General features: G+C 41.6%; 1 protein-coding gene across 7 annotated transcripts in view; it reads left to right on the top strand.

Annotated features, from left to right (window-relative positions):
• LOC118113331 (protein MTSS 1) overlaps positions 1-19152 on the top strand; it is a 50857-nt gene extending 31705 nt beyond the window's left edge. The window contains exons 4-17 of one of the 7 annotated variants that reach the window (XM_035162916.2): positions 756-840; positions 1860-1951; positions 2067-2141; positions 3625-3636; positions 8513-8670; positions 8885-8992; positions 9148-9245; positions 10999-11128; positions 12510-12620; positions 13467-13724; positions 13959-14171; positions 14758-14917; positions 15000-15257; positions 15439-19152. In XM_035162916.2, coding sequence (XP_035018807.2) covers positions 756-840; positions 1860-1951; positions 2067-2141; positions 3625-3636; positions 8513-8670; positions 8885-8992; positions 9148-9245; positions 10999-11128; positions 12510-12620; positions 13467-13724; positions 13959-14171; positions 14758-14917; positions 15000-15257; positions 15439-15974 — 2294 coding nt within the window. In that variant the 3' untranslated portion in view covers positions 15975-19152. Of the gene's footprint in view, positions 1-755; positions 841-1859; positions 1952-2066; positions 2142-3624; positions 3637-8512; positions 8671-8884; positions 8993-9147; positions 9246-10863; positions 11129-12509; positions 12621-13466; positions 13725-13958; positions 14172-14757; positions 14918-14999; positions 15258-15438 lie in introns of all 7 variants that reach the window. The other 6 variants (XM_035162913.2, XM_035162919.2, XM_035162914.2 and 3 more) reach the window with 6 other exon arrangements.
• The last annotated feature ends 204 nt before the right edge of the window (positions 19153-19356 follow it).

The raw sequence follows: 19356 nt of genomic DNA, 5'->3' as shown, positions 1-19356 counted from the left end.
TGTCAATCAACGTCAAGTCCCTGCTTAGCTGTCCAGCCAGAGGCCTTCCAGTGGACAGCTAGTTAGCCTGTGTGACAGAAACTGACATGAGCCGCGAGCACTTTTTCCAGACTCCAGCTCCGACGTCCCATCCGGCGTCTCTTGACCTGAATATGTGCACAGCTCTCCGAAATCTGTCCTTCCCACTGATTCCCACAGTTTTCGGCTGCAGTGGAAAGAGTGGGGTCAATGAGGGTTCTTTTTTTTCCAGCAGTGAAGTCACTCCCAGTTTCGATGGAAGTTAATGACTCTACAGCATTAGCTGCCTGTGACTATTATGTGCTTCACTTAAATATTCAAACAGCTTTTCATTCATTGTTTACATTGTAGATGCAGCCACCTAGTCTTTATCAAAAGCCCATTGTGTGTTCAGCTCTGTGGAGTCTCTGTGGTTACCTGTGTAATTAGACGTCTCACTAAATGATGCAGCTGCAGACGGTCCTGATGTTCTGCTGGTTTGACGCAAATTGCAGCAAACTTTCTGTTGTAAATGTCTGATCCTTTTGAGGTTAAAGTGAATATGACACAACTTGATTTCTGTTTATTTGAGCTTCTATGGGCATCAGTGTCACTTAGGGATATTTGCCCTTGACCCTTCCTCTCTGGATTCTCTCTTTTCTTGTTTTATATATAGTTTGGTTAGTTAGATGATTTGACAGTTTTGTGATTTTTACATTAAAAGCTTGTTTTTTTCTTTTCTTTTTCCTATCTTTCAGGTGGAACCAGAGACATTGGATCAGCTTTGACCAGGATGTGTATGAGACATCGCAGCATAGAGGCCAAACTGAAGCAGTTCTCCATGTAAGTAACATTTTGCACTAGTTACAAAATAAAACTTAAATCTAGTTTTGGTGAATGCTATAAGAATAACTCATAATTATTGCATTTTGACACAAGCAGTTTCTCAGTGCAATATAATGGTCTGTAATTGAATTATAATCTCAACATACATCACCTTATCATGGTATTTTGTCTGTGGGGATCATGAGCTGCTGGGAAAGAGACGATTTGTTTGGCATTTATAATGTCTCAGTGAAGTCACCCTCAACATATCTCTCTCTGTCTGCCCCTTCTCTCATTCTCTCTCACACACACACACACACACACACACACACACACACACACACACACACACACACACACACACACACACACACACACACACACACACACACACACACACACACACACACTCACGATACAGACAAGGGACTCTCTAATACGGGTGGCATTTCAGCAGAGATTCCACTTGGATCTCCATAGCAGGGGTTGTACAGCGGGGGGCTGTGGTCACCACCCACCCTCTGACATACACACACACAGTCTCTGGAGAAATGTCTGCAAGAGGGGCAAGTCTAATTTTAGTTGCATGTACTAAGCCTGCAGCTGCCCACCTCTCACACTCGCAGCCTCTTAAACACGCTCACAAACACAGACATGACTGCACAAGCTTCTTACCTTCCTCCTGTGACACACAGTCAGACATAAGCAGACTTTTTCTTTCCTTCTCAGTCTGTTATTCTCCCTTTCTTTCCACTGGTTAATGATTGAAAGAGTGACAGAAAGGCAAGCTAGACCTAATGGTTTAATGTCTGCTACAGAGACACTTATAAACCCTGTAGAGTGAGTCTGTAAGACATGAATACAATGACACAAGATTCAAAGGTTCTTGACAGGTATTTTATAGTTTCAGTCTATAAAATTTGTTTTGGATACAAGTGAAAAGTTTAGATTTTAAAGGTTTAGTCTACTTCCTCCTGAATGGTTTAACGGATGAGGCTGACCTGAGATCAGAAGTGATTAACCTGTTGTTTTCGCAGAGGTTTCCTGGAGTGTCTGATCAACCCTCTACAAGAACAGGTGGAGGAGTGGAAAAGAGGAGTAAATACTTTGGACAAGGACCACGCTAAAGGTATTTCAAATGAATACAAATACACTGGTCCAGAAATCTGTTTACCAACAACGTATATCTCAATAATTTGCAAGCAATGACAAGTTGTTTTACTTTGTCCATCTTTGTCATTAAGAATATAAAAGAGCTCGGCAGGAAATCAAGAAGAAATCCTCGGACACCCTGAAACTTCAGAAGAAAGCAAAGAAAGGTAAAAGAAAACGTTTCATTTTTGTTTGAAACCTGTTAATCTGTTAATGATGGAAACAAATCCTGGAACAGGATTTTTTAATTTGTACCCACAAATTAACAAAAAGAAATTGACCACAGAGAATGAAAACCAGAGGAACTTCACACTACACAACATACACAGGGTTTTTCTCTTTATTGTGCAGGAATAATAACTAGCTAAGTGTAGGGTTAAAGGGTTTTATACATTTTGGGCATTGCTTGCTAAACCAAAGTAAGACATCAATCACGCCTGTCAGAAAATCAGAAAGTGGGGAACACACTACATGATAAGTGTATTCATTATACACAGTACTCAGATTTTTTAAGTGAAGGAAGGAAAGGCTCGGCTTCTACAGCTTCAGTTTTTGCCTTTCCCATAGATGCTGTGTTTCTGCCATGAACTGGACTTAAGAAAGATGTGGTTTTCATTGACGTCTTTGAGAATTATAATCATCTTTTTCCTGGATGCCAAAATTAGACATCTCTGGTCTGCTTACGTCTGAAATGAAAACAGGCAGTTCATAAGCTGCATTGCATCAAACTTTATTTTTAGCAATCTTCTACTGTACTGGATTAAAGTTGTGTGTCTCCAAGAAGATAACAAGCAAGACTAAAGGAAAAATCAGGTCAAAAGGAAAATGGGACAGTGTCTAAACTGTATGTATGAGATTTTCATTAGACTGCTGTGTGTGTCTGTGTCTGTGTGTGAGTGTGTGGAAGAAGTTTATCCTCACTGATTAGACATGTGCAGATCTATGAAGGATAAACATTACCTTACTTGGTAAACACTCTTTGGTGAGAGTACAGGGGCTGTTTTTCTGCAGTCCTCTTGGCTCAGGCTTTCATATGCATTCACCCAGACAAAAAAATACCATCGACAAAAATAAGGAATTAGATTAATATCCACTTTGTTTTTTGGGTGCTGACGTTTTTAAGTTTGATTCAGTGAATGTCAAACGGTCCTCATGCTGATGTTCAGGCAAGAGTACAAGAACCTCATGCTTCTTCTTATTCTTATTGATCAGTCTATCAGTGAAGAAGAAGCGTTAGCCATAGCATGTTTTATCTTTTTGTTAGTACGGACGCAGCAACACATCAATATACTTTACATACTGGTATTAGTTAATGTGTCAATCAAAGTCACTTCTAATCAATTATTATAATTTTGACTTTCTGAATGATTTTACTTCAACTAAGGCATTTCTGTAAAGTTGAACCTGTTTATGCTTGTATATGTTCTTGATTTTAGACAGGAAACACACACTTATTTTGTTTTTTAAAAAATAGATTTGGCTTAACTTTTCTTTGAGTATTATGGAGCTTAAACAGACATCCAAACACACAAACCTGCAACTGATGAATGAGTGTTTAGCGCTGGCACTTTTTCAGTTGACTTAAATCTTTTTCCTCTCCCTGTCCCCATGTGGTTCTGATACAATCCTTCGCCTTATGCTGCACTGCAGCTGATAATCTAGGTAAGTCACTGTCCAGGGTGCTGCTTACGCTGCAATGTTTAACCAATCATCTTAGTTTCATTATGAAAAAGCCATGAAAGAAATTGATTATTATGAAAAAATCTATATTTTCATGCTCAAGTCTCTTCTACAGTTATGGAACACTTACAGTCTATGTCTACAACATATTGACACACTAAGATTATTAATGTTAATTACTATCTGGTTCCTTATAGGTTTTTATATGAGCATACATAAACCCAACGTCCATCCTGAAGCCTCTTCTACTTCCACTCGTAGCTCTGCATAAGTGGCCCCATGTTTATATGCCTGAGAAGTTATGTGAAGTAAAGTGCTCTCAGAAAGGAAATTGAACAGGAAAACAGGAGCTGCAGCTTCATAACGGTAACCCAGTTGAGGGCTGAAATAGAAGAGCATTTCTTCATTGAGTTAGAATAACAGTAATGATAAAAACATGCTGCTTTTGAAGAAGAAAGAGAGGTAAGGAGGTAAAGTGGAGGCCTCAGTAGACTTGAGATATGATCGGGCACTAACTGGTCCAGTGGGTGGTTCCTCTCTGCTTTACTGGTCCAGTTCTCTACTGTTCCATTCATTTCTACAAACCGTCTGTTTCTGCCAGCTCAAGAACCCTTGTAAGTGCACTACATGCTTGTACGCTTTTGTGCCTTTGCTTTGTTCACTTACATAAACATACTTTCTCCATTTTCCTCAAGCTACTTGGCTGTCAAAGCAATCAAAAGAAGTATTGCTGGATTAAAACTTTGACTTTGACTACAACCACACTACAGAATTGTAAATAAAAACAATAACAACAAAAGCACGTGATTCAGAAACTATTACAATTTTTAATTATATTTATAATATGCGTACTTTCATTTAATTTAGCAGCTATCTTCCTTCATGTAATTGAAGATAACCAGTAAAGCTTAAGTGCACCTAGATCACCCAAAGTCACACCTCAGTGTCACAGAATACACGCAAACTTTTAAATCAAATTTAGAAATAGGCCACTAGTCTTAGTCACACCACTTAAATGAAGAGCCCTCCTTTTATGCCCTGAAACAACACCCCATCTGTCAGCTGGTGTTGGTGAGTCTGTGATGTTTGATATGTGTCTTGTGAGGGTGTTTTTCTGACCTCGGACCCCGGCCTCACTAAGAAACAGCCTGTGACTGCATCCTAATGTAATTATTGGTCATGAGTAAGCTGGAGCACTTAATCTCATTTGTGTGTGCACATGTGTGTACATGTGTGGAGACTGTGGGTTATTTCAACAACCCACCACCCGTCCACCATATGCATCTTGGCTCAGTCGCTGGATTTCTGGCACATTGAGTCTGGTGAAAAGAAAAATAGAGAATATCAGTAAAAATGTTTAATCTTATTAGAAAAACACACACACACACACACACACACACACACACACACACACACACACACACACACACACACACACACACACACACACACACACAGTAGAACTAGTTTTCTTTGCTGCTCCGACTGCTGTGTTGATGAGCAACTTAGCTTAATATTAGTGGTTAAGTTCATCAATATACATTATTGTGTTTGTTATGATATTTCCATATTTTGGACACTGCCGTGACAGACATACACACCAGGATATCGACAGTATAACATTGTTGTAGATGTGAAACCTTTGGACTGTAATATAATAAATCATCCAATGGGAAAACAAAAAACATTGTCACAAGACCTAATTGTCTTTAATTGGTAACGGAAAGGAGTTGAATAATATGTTAGTGAGGATTTGTTCACAATTGCAGTCGGTGACCACTGATCTGCAGTAAACCCCAATGTTTGTCTGCGGTTGGAGAGAAAGAGGAAGTAGCAATCAGGGCCTTGTCATTCACATAGTTGCACAAGTTACGGCACAGAAACCGGGAATGTGGACAAATCAAGGAGCAACCCACAGCTCAGACACAGTTGTAACGTGACAGAGGCTTAAGTTGAGCACTAACAACCTCCTCTGCTCACCACAAGTTGATATTTACTCGCCTGCATTGTCTTGACACACGTGTGCCAGGGTGTGTGTGTGTGTATGCGAACAGTCTTTTCCATCCGTGCCTCTTACATTAACACTCATGTCCGTCTCAATCTGATTGAGTAAAGCATATGGCTTTTGGTTGAATATGAAAACATATTTTTCATTCCATGTGTGGTCAGAAAGTACTTTGTAAGTATTAACGCATTATGTACATTTTCACACTCGATGGATCAGCCTTTAACAGAAATAGATGTAGACGTGAAGTGATGCCGATTGTTATTGTGTCGAGCACAACTCTCATGAGCACTACCAAAACGGCAACAAAGAAAATATTTGGCTTTCCATCTGTCTGAACAAAGTTCCTCAACTTTCCAAAACCACTTTGGTTATGTCGAGAATACCGACTGCCAATGCTTGAACTAGCGGGAGAAACCAGAATGCAGTATGCTCCCTCAATTTACCTCGTGCCAAGGAGACACCACAGCATCGCTGGCACTGGAGCTTGAAAGGCTGTTTTTCTACATTGAGCTCAGCTAAAGTCTGAAGTTTCAAATGTTTTTTAGTCGTCTTGAAACAGATTTAAAGAAAAAAATTGATGCGATTACAAATATTTTGGGATCTTATGTGACATATATAATTTAGTTGCATTGATTCCCTTTTTTGTACTCATGGCAACTATTAAGCATTTTATCATAAAGATTTGAAATTCTCTAGATGCAGCTGTTTGCAGTTTTATTTTATGGATGCACTTTTTACATTATTCCTTAGCAATACCATTGATCAGCTGTGTATAACTAGTGATTACAACATCATTGACATGCCAGCACATCAACAGGATGAAAAGGAGTCTAATTAATAACAATGAGTTTGGACCTGTAGTGGCAGCCAGACCAGTGAGTAAAGCTCGAAAAAGGCAGCACATCCAACTCTCTGCTAAACCTTGTAGAATGTAATGGTATTCGTGTCTGCTCAACAAGCTGCCATTGGATGTAAATGAGACAGAAAATATATACTGCAATTTGGACTTTCCAGTCTGGCCTCCACAGTCCATCAACTCTGCCGTGGTCTCCACAGTGCAGTATAGTAGGAACTGCAATAAACTCACACCCAACTCAAATTCCACACAGTCCAACATTACACACACTAAACCCAGCTTGGTGAATGGATTCTCTTTTAGTCCGTTTGCCTCATTTTGTCAACAACCAGTAAGTAGTAGTGTAGTTTTAGTATATTTCATTCGTCAGTTTAAACTGTTAAACTGCATATTTTAGTCCCTTGTAAATCTACAATCCAGATATATTTACATAAAATGAAGATAAATTTTGGTATTTCGTTAAAACACTTCCTCAGATTGGAGATGTACAGTCTTCTCACTCTGGTTAAACACATTGTCTCAGAAGAAATGGAACCACCTTAATGACCTAGACCCAGCATCAACATTCACATTGTACTTCAGTGAAAATATGTCATTTTGAGCTATTCGGATGATGGTGGGGGCATCATACAGACTTTCCATTTGATGTGCTTTTCCAGTTGTGGTATTTCTGTGCCTGCTGAACATCATTGGTAATTGTCATTTTTATTTTGGTCTACTGAACTGTTGGAGAGATGAAGCAGTGGAAACAGAGCTTCCCACATGTATAATGTATAGACTGCACTTACATATCAGGCAGGAAAGAGCTGGTGGTTTGTCCTCGCTATAAGATGGAGATTCTGACGTTTTACGTTTGTGGTGAAATGATTTGCGTGTGTAACTTTATCTGTGTTACTTTACTTCTGGTTCGCATGATAGAGGGGCCTCACGTCGAACGTTCAACAAAATACACTAGTTTGTTATCTTTGCCCAGACGAGAGAGCAGACAGATAGACCACAGAGTTGTTCTCTGTCGGTTTAACCTTCATGTACCAAAGTCAAGACTGTGTGTGTTTGGGTGCAAGTGCAGTTGGAGTGGTAAGATAATGGCTCGGAGGCCCAACTGTGTGTCAACTTGGGCAGTCGCCAGCCTTCCTGCCTCCAGAGAGAACTCGAGAGGGCTTGATTTGGCTGCAGGGTATCCTCACTTATAATAAGACACACACACACACAGAGCAAAAAGGCACATATAGTGCTGAATAAAAGGATAACCTTGGGATTGTCATGACTGTCCTAAAACCTTCTCAGATTTGCATATGCATATTCAACACACGCACACGCACACGCACACGCACACACACAGACACACACAAAACAAGGTCCAGATGGTCTTGTAGAAACTTTGCACTCTTGTTAGTCATTAAAACACAAACACACACACAGTCGTTCTTCTCGCTGTCAAGAATCTCCCTCTCTCTGAAATGAATAAGTTTAACAAAGTCCGGCTGAGAGATAGTCAAATAGGGTTCTCACGCTTTGAGTATTGCGTCATAGACTGAAGTTTTCCAAAACAAGCAACAGAGTAGCGCACAGGAGATAGTCTTCCTGCCTCCGCTGAACGATAGACAGGAGACACTTCAGTGACAAGAGTGGCCATTCATGCTGAGGTGATAGCCCAAAAAAGTAGCAGAGACTTTCAAACAGTAGCAATTAATATAGCGTAGTCTACAATGAAGAGATAACACGTTGAGCAGTCGTAACAGATGAGATGAAAGTGATGAAAAATCTAGTACTTAAAATGTTCCTTCATTGTTTCACAGTCATATTGTTTGTAATTATTCATGCATGTTGTGCTTTTTAGTATTTCTTTTCTGAAGGAAGCTCTGCTGTCAAATTTATCTCAATAAATTTTTCTAAACATTGTGCCGTCATAATTAGACCAATTGTGTGTTTTCCAGTTTCCATGTAGATTCATTTTTTTGTGTCTATGTTTGTGTGTCCTCTTTGTTTCCAAGGTCGAGGAGATATCCAGCCCCAGTTGGACAGCGCCATGCAGGATGTCAGTGATAAATACATTCTGCTGGAGGAGACGGAGAAACAGGCCCTGAGGAAGGCGCTTATAGAGGAGAGACAGAGATTCTGCTGCTTCGTCGCCATGCTCCGGCCTGTCGTGGTGAGCACAGCGAGGGAGGGAGAGAGGGAGAGAGAAATGAGCTGTCAGAAAGTCATCTCACTCCGCAGTGTTGTTGCTTTTTGTTTTAATGCCACAGACTGAAAATGTGCTTATTCATGCTCCATTCATGCTGCATTGCTTCACTCTTGTTTAAACTCTTAAACACAATCTACAATCCAAAAAACTCTGGTCTCTCTGTCGTTAATCCTTTTAGGATGAGGAAATTTCTATGTTGGGAGAGGTCATCCATCTCCAGGCCATCTCTGATGACCTCAAAGCCCTGACCTCTGACCCACACAAGCTTCCGCCTGCCAGTGAACAGGTGAGAGGAAACACTCTGTGAACACACAAACTAAACAAGACACTTTAATGTGCCCTATGTTCCTCTTTTTGTGTTTATTTAAGAGGCTTTGCTTAATGTCTCTTGACGTCACAAGTACAAATATAAAGTGTGACTCATATTCTCCTCCCTCTCAGGTGATCATGGATCTGAAGGGCTCAGACTATGGTTGGTCATATCAAACGCCCCCCTCTTCCCCCAGCCACACCATGTCCAGGAAGTCCAGCATGTGCAGGTAGGTTCCTCCAGCCAATAACCAGACTACAGCCATGAATTAGTAAAACAGAGAGGCTACACATTTTCCCATTGTACCCATAAAAATAATTATAAAACCTGTTTGTTATGCTGGAGATTATTGTAGGGTGTAGATTCTTACAAGTTGGAACAAGGAGCTCAAACAGTTTGCGATGTATTGTTTTGTAGTTGGATGTTATACAGTTTTATAGCTCATTCATACATTATTATAATAGCATGAGATATGTACACGCTAGATCTACAAAACATGCAAATCTCTCATTTTTCCCTGTTGATTATTACGAAGCTTCTTTATGAGACAGCTTATATCAGTGTGAAGGGGTGGGGAACAAGGACATAGAGGAAAACACTTAATTGTGTTGCCCAATCTATGTCTGCCACCCAGTGGTCAATATGAGCTGCACTAGTCCTTTATCTTAGTTAATATGTATCGTAGCTGCTTTGTATTTATTCTAATCCTCTTTTTTTAACTACAAGTTTTTAGTTTATAGAACTGGAGAAATACAGTTAAAGTAGACATTTTATTGGAGAAAATAATATTTGGATGAGAGTTTAGTGAAGTGTTGAAGAATTTGGTTCTTGTTTTTGTGTCTTACTCTCACTGCTTCTTGTTTGCATCCCAATGACTGTTTTTTGCTTAAAGGAAGAAACTGTAAATCTGGGCTTGGCATTGCTTTGCATTTGTCCTGTAAAAAATCTTGTGACACCAATTTAGGGGTTTTGTGACGTCTGTGATTCAATCAAAACTGTAAAATGATGTTTGAAGGCCACCTTGGCTGTGAAAACATTCCAACTCCAGTCTGGAGGAACAATATACATTTTATGTCTCAATCATAATAATGATGATTTCTTCGCAGATTCACTATTGTCTTCTGTGACTGCAAATCTTTTGGTTATCATGCTTTAAAAAAATCACTCATGAAATCCATAAATCAAACCAAGAAAGTCACTTTTGCATTATATTTATTTTACCTATTTTGTGACTTGCCTAATACACACATTTGTGTATTGTTTGTGCATGATAGATTAGCACCACTAGCTGCTTAAACTACGTAAATATTACCTTTGCCTGGTCCTGTTGCATTTTTTGCATTGATTGTACATGATTTAGTACAATCATGACCCCAAAAAATGCTATCGTAGATTTTATAATGTACTATTTTTAGATTTGCTTCAGATGTTAAATTTATTGCTGCTCAATTCCCAGTAATTTCTCTCAGTGTTGAAATAGTTTTTCCCTTTTTGTGTGAATATTTTCAAAGGGCTGTCTGAGGGCATGAAATCCTGTGATTTCCTGTCTGTAATTATTCTCATTATGATTTTGCGCCTCTTATGTTGGTTTGTGTTGTTGTTTTGACTGGCTTGGCCTCAGTCACTGCTTGCTGCATCTTGGTGTGGTGTGTTAATTGTTTCCCACCCTGTCTCCTCCACATCCCCCCCCTCCCCCCCTCCAATCCTCTGCCTTCATCCCTTTTTTATCTCTCCTTTACCCAACTTTCTTTCTTCAATCCATGTCTTTGGGTGCACTTGATTCTCTTTACCCCGCCCCCCGTCACTGCCAAACCTCTCCTCCCCCTTACCCCCTTCCCCTTTCACAGTAGTCTGAACAGCGTTAACAGTAGTGACTCCAGGGGATCCAGTGGCTCCCACTCTCATTCTCCTTCCTCCTCTTCTTCCTCCTCTTCCTCACACCAACTCTTCCAACACCATCACCCCCGCCATCGGTACCGTAGCTCCACGCTGCCGCAGCCGGCCCCAGCTCGGCTCTCGAGCATCTCCTCCCACGACTCGGGTTTCATTTCCTCATCACAAGACCAATACATGTCGTCCAAATCATCCTCGCCTATGCCAGCTGAAACAAAGGTAAGAAAAAATCTCAACTACCCACACGTAACCACAGCTTTGTGTCCAAGTATGTACATATGGTTGAGACAAGACTATAAAAACCACATACGCTCTATGATTCACAAGTTATTGTAGTCTGGACGAAAACCCCAAATCAGCAATCCACACAAGTCTTTTCTCACACATCTCCCCAGCATCTGTGAGAGGCAGTTAGCTGGCAGCAGTAAGTTTATGTGATCATGGTGAAGTCATTTCACTGCTATTATTATAGCATAAATGCAAAGGAAATTAGTCTGCCTCCACTCTGGCCCAGGGCAAAACAGGTCAGCCCCATCCTGCTATTAAAGAGTTGACTGCTGTGACAGACTGTGGTTGGGTTCAAGTTGCAGAGGCCTGAGCCTACTGCATGTTGTATTTTCATTAAAGGCATCACAGTTGAAATGACATGTTACAGTGACAACAGTATGTTTTATAGCCACTGAGAGCCTGTCTCTATCAGCAGGTCCCATTCTGTCACTTTTTATCCAACCAATCTGACAAACGGTCGCAGATAATAATCAGTGATGTATTCCAGCGGATTGTCTGGTGGGGTTTGGGGTTTGACATCGACCACAGCGGCTGTTTTGTTTGCAAGCCAGGCGATCAAAGTTCCCCCTGTCCAGAACGCACTGGTGTAGTTCTGAGGCAAAGTTTTTATGATGCAGTGAAGGTGGTTTGGCAAGACTGTACCTGACCCTTTTTACAGCACAGTCCTGGGAATCAGTCTGCCTCATTCCTGCTCTAGTTACATTGGCTGACGTTTGAAAGGGAACAGTCACGTCTCTTAGCAGGGACTCACTCCTTAACTCGGGGTGAATAAAGGGGCTACGGCTTACACTTAATGTGGATCTCTTTCATTTCCATTCATTGTCAGTACCCACTACTATGCAGGATGCTGTAGTGAACCCCAAACCATAATCTCTTTCTGGAGGGTAGCATGCACAAATATGATTTCCTTACAGACATGGATTATGTATCATGTTATTAAAGTTAATAAAATAACCAGGGATTGGATTGTTAATATTTCCTCAAAGATATCAAGAGTCTGTGAGGATATTTTTGCCTGTGCTTCCCTCGAACAAGTCTCTAACACAACACTGCTGATGTCCATGCAGTTAATGCTGTTATTACTCCCAGTGCACCTTCTCCACTTTAAGTCACTTGGCTGTACTCCTGACTAACTGCTGAGAACTATGGAAAGTTGCCTCTCCTCCTCTAATAATCCGCTTCTCTTTGCTTCTCTGTGTCTTCCTGCTGACATGTCCGTCTTTGCGATTCTCTCTCTCTCTCTCTGCACATGTCTGTCTCTCTCTCTCTCTCTCTTGTTGCCTGCTTGCTGCTGCTGCCCTCGCTGTCCCAGGCTTGTCCCAGTTCCAGCTGCTCTGAGGTGTCTGAGACTGGGCAGCTTCACAGTGACTGCAGCGCCCCCTCTCCTCTAGCTGCTGCTACTGCACCTCAGCACACTGACAAGGTGACACACACTCATCCTCCACCGTGAACCTCACCCACACAGAAACCTCTGGGCTTCCTCACACTAAACTCCAACCTTGGCTGTACATCACACTTACTTGGGTTTATCACAGAAATGTTAAAGGAAAACAAAAAACCCTCCAAACTCCCTGGCATCCGTTTCTTCAGTTTTCACACAGTTATCCATTTGTGACCATTTTGTTTGTTCTGTATTGACATGATCAATATTGCTTACTCTACGGAGCCTCCAACGGGTCACTGGGACATTTTTTAAAGTGTTACCTCGCAATATTTTCCTTCTTCTATTCCTTCTGAGCCATATGTATCCCATATCCACTTGTGTCCCACGACAACCCTGCAGTATGGATCAGCTTATAGAATTTTAGTTTGAACTGAGCATGCAGTATTCTGATATAGTATTAGCAAACTGCTTAATAGGCATAGTTGTACAATTAGTGAAACTTCTTTAAATACTAAGATCAAGAGGTCACTCCAGAAGAATGCAGAGAGTGATCTGCATGATGCTGTCGGACTCGTGTGGAGCCTCTCACTTTGCCTTTAATGAGATGATGATGTTGCATGATGACAATGGGAAACTATTGGGTGATTACACGAAACTTATTGCGAGGGAACGCAAATTGAATCCTCAAAAAAGTTATTGCCATGACCCTTAGTGGGCTCCGTACTTCCTCATTATTTTTTGTGTTCATTTTTGAATGATTTCTCCTCAGTGATGTTTTTTGTTTTGTTTTGTTTTGTCATGTTTTTTTATCATTTCAATAATTTATCCCATTGTGTGTTTGTTTCTGTTCTCATCCGTTCCTCCCACCGATGCACACACATTCAGTTGTCCAATGGCTTTGACCACTACAGTCCGGCCAGTTCCCCCTACCTGCATAGCAACGGGGGGAGTTTGGGCTCGGGGTCGGCCACCGCCTTCCCGTTCTACCCTCCCTCCTCCTCATCCTCCACCTCCACCTCCACCTCCACCTCCTGCCCCACTCGCTCATGGTCCCGTCCCGCCTCAGCCTTGCTGCCAGACTACACCCAATACTGTACGATGGGCTCGCCCATGGTGCCGTCATCTCAGGTCCCAACCTGGAAGGTTTGTTCAGCGTAGTCCCATCCTCCATATCCAGTGTTTGTTCGACATGCAAACCTGGTTCATTGGTTTTATTGTTGTGTCATGTGTAAATACATTTGATCAGTTTCCATCTTTTATACTCTAAGTACATTCTGCAGGCTTTCAAACTGAGATGATATGAAGAGATGAAGCTTTTAAATGTTCAACAGAGAAATGTTTAGTATCATCACTAATCGTTGACGTCTTCCTTCTCAGGACTGGGCAAAGCCAGGGCCTTACGACCAGCCCATGGTCAACACACTAAGGAGGAAGAAAGACAAGGAGACCCCGGCTATAATCGACAGTAATGGTAACATGAACAGTGACGGCTCGATCTCGTCCTCAACACCAGCTCGGGCTGTTCTACAAACACCAAGCTCATCGGCTTCTGTGGTAGAGAAAAGCAGGACTGTGGCGGCACCTCTCAAGGTCAGAGTCAGTCTCCATCTCCTAATGTTTGTCTGGGTTTGATACCTCAGCTCTGAAGTAACTATTTTTTCTGAATTATTTCCTCATCTATTCTTATTTAGATTAATCTCAACATTGGGAGTTTTAATAAGTTAGTCTTTTTTGGAAGTTTGCAGTGAGCTTGTAAAACATTAAGTCACTTTGTTCGACCTGATTTATACTTATAAAACTCCAGTACTCTGCTGCAGCCGGAGGTAAATTCCCCCCATAACAACATGAGAATTATGCAGTGATTCGTTTACATCTTTCTTTCTGCCAATACCTAATCTACACAAACACAGAACTGTCTACATTTTCTGGCAGTTGTGATGATTGAGTTTCAGATGACCTCTCATTCAACTTCCAGCAGGGTCCATGTTTTTGCCGTCGTGGGATTTAAACCACATGAGTGAGGCTCCCCCCACTAATGTTCCCATTTAATGAGTCTAATAAGTTGTACCTAATGATTTTAATGGCTTCAATAAATTAAACCTGGCTTTATCCAGACGTTCAGACTCTGTTACTAAATGTTTTTTGTTTGTTTTTTTCATTTGGGCGATTGTTACAGGCTGGTGAATTCGAGGTCCATGAGGAACTGGCCCTAGTCTTGTCCAGAGGTCTGGAGCTGGACACCCAGAGGTCCAGCAGAGACTCCATGCAGTGCTCGAGTGGCTACAGCACCCAGACCAACACACCCTGCTGCTCCGAAGACACCATACCTTCACAAGGTAACATGTACTTTCCAGAATCAGTCCAACACCAATTTTGAAAAGTGCACTCCTAACCTCTCTGTCTTTCTTCTCCCTCTAGTATCAGATTATGACTATTTCTCAATGGCTGGAGATCAGGAGCCTGAGCAGCAGCATTCTGAATTTGACAAGTCCTCCACCATCCCCAGAAACAGTGACATCAGTCAGTCCTACCGACGCATGTTCCAGACCAAACGCCCAGCCTCCACAGCCGGTCTGCCCAGCACACAGGCTCCGTACCCTGGACAGGGGGCCTACCCCGTGGGGCCTTATCCTCCCACACCGATCCACACAGGAGCTTATCCATCTAACCCTACAGGTAAAGGCTTCACTGATCCTGTCATAAACTTATATCTTTACATTTTTATCTTTTTGACCTCATCAGATGAATACTTCAAGTCTTTTTACTTCTGCTTTCTTGTATAATATAATAAAATGTACTTAAAGGGAAATTCACTTTATTTATGGATGACATCATTGTTCTCGTTGTGTCATTGCAGGCCCATGTTCAGGTCAATCGTTTTATTCCGGATCCAGCTCCTATAATGCCTCTGGCTCCTATCCTACAAGCCACGGCCCAGTTATGGTCACCCCAGGGGTTGCCACAATCCGCCGCACCCCGTCCTCAAAACCTTCCGCTCGCCGCTCAGGCTCTGTCGTGGGCACAGGCCCCATCCCTATTCGCACGCCCGTCGTCCCGGTGAAAATCCCAACAGTCCCTGATATGTCTGCTGCGGTTAACGGGAACAGGAATGCTGAGGAGAGGCGAGGAGGAGGAGAAATCCCATACTCTCCAACATTTACAGGAGGTGAGGATGTCGACACGTTGCCTGTGATGTCCTGGAGCGGTCAGGCTACGACCAACCCCCCCACCGTCCCGCTGCCCAACCAGCTGACCCAGCAGCACCTTCAGAGCGAGACTGGAGGAGAGGAGGCGAGGGAAGGGGGGAAGGGAAACATGCTGGTGGCCATTCGCAAGGGGGTCAAGCTCAAGAGAACCCTCACCAATGATCGCTCCTCACCGCGCATCGCATGAGGACATCATCACAATATTCAGAAACATGACCCTGTGTCATAAAATTGAGGCTCCCCTTCATTATATTTGTAAATGAGGTTAAAGGCTTTAAAAAAAAAAGTGTTGCTGCTAGAGATGCAATGTACAGAAAAGACTTCTAATGCTAGCTTGAGAAGTCATTGGCACCTACTCTACATTTCTAAGTGTAAATTTCCATCTGTGAGAATCTCTCACTACAGAATGAGAGGAAAACAGAGATATGCAAGCTCCAAGTTTCCTAGTTTGGCTTAAGATGCCACAGAAAACACATAAAACGAGGTTTGTTAACATATGGGTTTGGACCTGAAGTGGATCACAAGCCCATTTAAGGTAGAGCCTTAGTTAAACAGTCTGTGTGAGACAAAGAGAAAAGACCTAATTTCTTGCATACATCACAGAATATAGGATTCTGGCCTAAGCAATAAAATGTATTTGCAAATCCGAGCCGTTAACTGCGTAATCCCAGTGTAAAACATGAGGACGTTTTTGTTATAATAGCAAGAAGCACAGAGCAGCGTCACCTCACACTGTGTCCATGTCGTCAAGAGAACAGTAAAGACGCACTTGTGTTCAGTCTTGTCCCTGAAGACGCGGGTTGGACGAGGACGGCGTGTGTCTGCCTCTTCTCAGCGTAAGAAACACTGTCTAAACACCTCTTGTTGCCGGAGTGCATTGTACCACAGAGGGATGAACAAGCACTCTAGCTGCATAGTGTCCTGGCAGAAGAAGCACAACAGCCACTGCAAGAACAACACAGCGTCAAGAGAGCAATATCCAGGTGCACTAGAGGAGTAATGGCTCCATTTGGCAACTCCCGGACTGCAGTGGCCGCTCACTTGTTTAAAGAGACCCCTGATGGCTTTAGGAAGCTGCTGTGTTGTCAAAACCGTCCTCAACTCACAGTTCAAATACTAAAACACGTCCACAGAGCTCCACGGGGCAGAGGTGCGAACAATAGAGACATCTCCTCGAAAAGTAAAGGACTCTGTCGCCACACGGGTGATGCGTCACTCTGTTTGTAGTTTATTTTAGTATTAACATGATTTGTAAATAATTATACGAGTCTCTTTCCCTGAGGAGTGTCACTGCTCCTCACTCTGTTTCTTTGCCACATTTCCACCTGCTCCTCTGTGCCAACTTCATTCAGTTTCACATCTATATACGTTTATACGACGATCATCATACCCCAAATGCCTCAGGATGCGAATTGGTTTTCTTTTTCATTATCGCCTTCAATATGATTCTCATTTAATCTGCAGTATCTACGTGCCGAGCGGTGTAGCTACTCCTCAGTGGTTTGTAGTTATATATTACTCCTTATATATTAGCCTCTTCTTGTTTTGTAGCATTTATTAGCCACACTGCCACCTGTGCATTGATCGCTTATAACATTACTATATACATATATAGTATTAAACATTTTTATAGAAGTTGATGAGGCAAAAACAGTTTATGAGTTGTCAGTGGTAATCCCACACTGTTACTATTCTTCTGTCTGGTTGCTGTCGAACTCTTTCCTCTTTGAAACGCATATAGCTTGCATGCATCTTTTAATTCATTCGTTTTCAAGTGTCATTTAATTTTTTTGTGTTGGTATCATAAACCTTTTCTTTCTAGAAACTCACATTGAAATCCATTGTGTAATTTAAGAGCCTCATCTTTATGGGTGCATTCATTTTTTGTATCTGAACAACAGGATGTTTTGAGGATCTGAGGCTTTTCCCTCAGATTTATTCAGTTTTAAGACTAAAAGCTAAAAAGCGTTTAGTGTCACTGACTTATCGTCCGTGTTTTCATTTTTCTTTTCGGTTCAAGCACTGTGAGACCATGGCTACTATGACATGTATGAAAGTGTAAATATTATTTAGCTGCACAAGTTAGTCCAGGAGCTCACGCGTTTTTGTAATTTATTTTCTTTGTCAGTCTTTAAATCATCTTTTTCGTCTTTCTCAACCTATCACTATTTTTATACTTGTATAAAATATCAGAGTTATAGAGTTGCCTCATCTATTCATGCATGTGCCGATTGTAGCCTCAGTGAAATGTCCGACTGTCCCGCTACAATTCACTTTAAGTCCCTTATTTCACCAACTCATGCATAGAGAGTATTTGAATAATAACAGAAATGCTGCAAGAAAGTGTATTTTTTTTCCTGAGCTGCAGATTCTTAGAGTAGAGAAAGGTCTGGGTTCTGCAGTGGAGACATTTTAATCAGTATTATGAGAGCAGATTTCTGGACGATGCAGGGATGCAGTTTCTATTCAAGAAAATATTTTTTCTTCGGATCTAACCAGGACGTCCTGGTTGTTCACAGTTGGGATTGACTGAGCTGAAACTGGACAGACATCAACCCTGCTGGGAAGTTTGTTGGGAGAGACATGCAGAGCCACCTTGAGGATGGTTACAATTTAAAATGTTTGCACCTCAGTTGTGAAAATGACATTGAACACTTAATCTGTTTGGCATCTTGTTAGATTTGAACAAATGGCACGGTGCCCACAGTGTCTGGCCTCTCTGGCCTCGTATGACCCGAGTCTCCCAGAGACATCTAAGCAAGAAAATCCACTTTGTTTATAGTATTTTCAACATGTCCCATGCGTTTAGTGTATTATTGTATATTATAGAGAGGTTAAATAGGAGGGAAGGCAGCGAAAGAACCGGGGATTACATCACAAAGCACATTTGGCATTGAACATACCCCCTGTGGAAAGGTGGCGTCACTGCTTTGGGAAACCCAGCATTCAGTTCTCGATATTGTTGATGATGTTAATATTCTTGTTTTTCTCAGTTTTTTTTTTTTTTCTGGCCATCCACTTGTCTAAAACTTGTATTGTCATCCTGTAATTTGTCATATTTAAATTGCTAGCATAAATATATATATATTATATCAGAGCTGCCAAATGTCACTATATCCTATGAATAAGAAGTTTATAGTTTGTGAGGGTTTGAACTTTCAGTTTAACCTGGTTTATAGTTTAGTTTTTATCTTATTGCTCCGCCCCCCAGCCCCCACCCCGAGGAGAGTTGACCTCTCTCTCTCTCTCTCTCCTCCCATGTACAGTCTACGAGGCAGTTTGTTTCAGGAAGTGAAAAGGTTGTTATTTGTTTTTTGTGTAATGACAGCTTTAGCGTTATAATAAAAAAATATATATCAATTTTACTTTACCTCTGTGGCTTCTTGAATGTGCAGCCTCCATGTGTCCACCTCTCTAATATGAACTTTTCTTTCAAGGTTCAGTGGTTCACCGTATAGTGTCACCTCGAGGTTCATTTAATAGCAGTTCTATAGTTTCACACAGTTTCACACAGTCCTCGTCGACAGAAAGGAAAAGTAGACCAACTTGTTTGTGAGTCTTCTCTTTCA

Source organism: Hippoglossus stenolepis, chromosome 8 (genome assembly GCF_022539355.2).
Source record: "Hippoglossus stenolepis isolate QCI-W04-F060 chromosome 8, HSTE1.2, whole genome shotgun sequence".
In the NCBI taxonomy this organism is placed as follows: domain Eukaryota; kingdom Metazoa; phylum Chordata; class Actinopteri; order Pleuronectiformes; family Pleuronectidae; genus Hippoglossus; species Hippoglossus stenolepis.
Note: the sequence above shows the minus strand (reverse complement) of the source record. Positions and strands in the feature narration are given on the sequence as shown.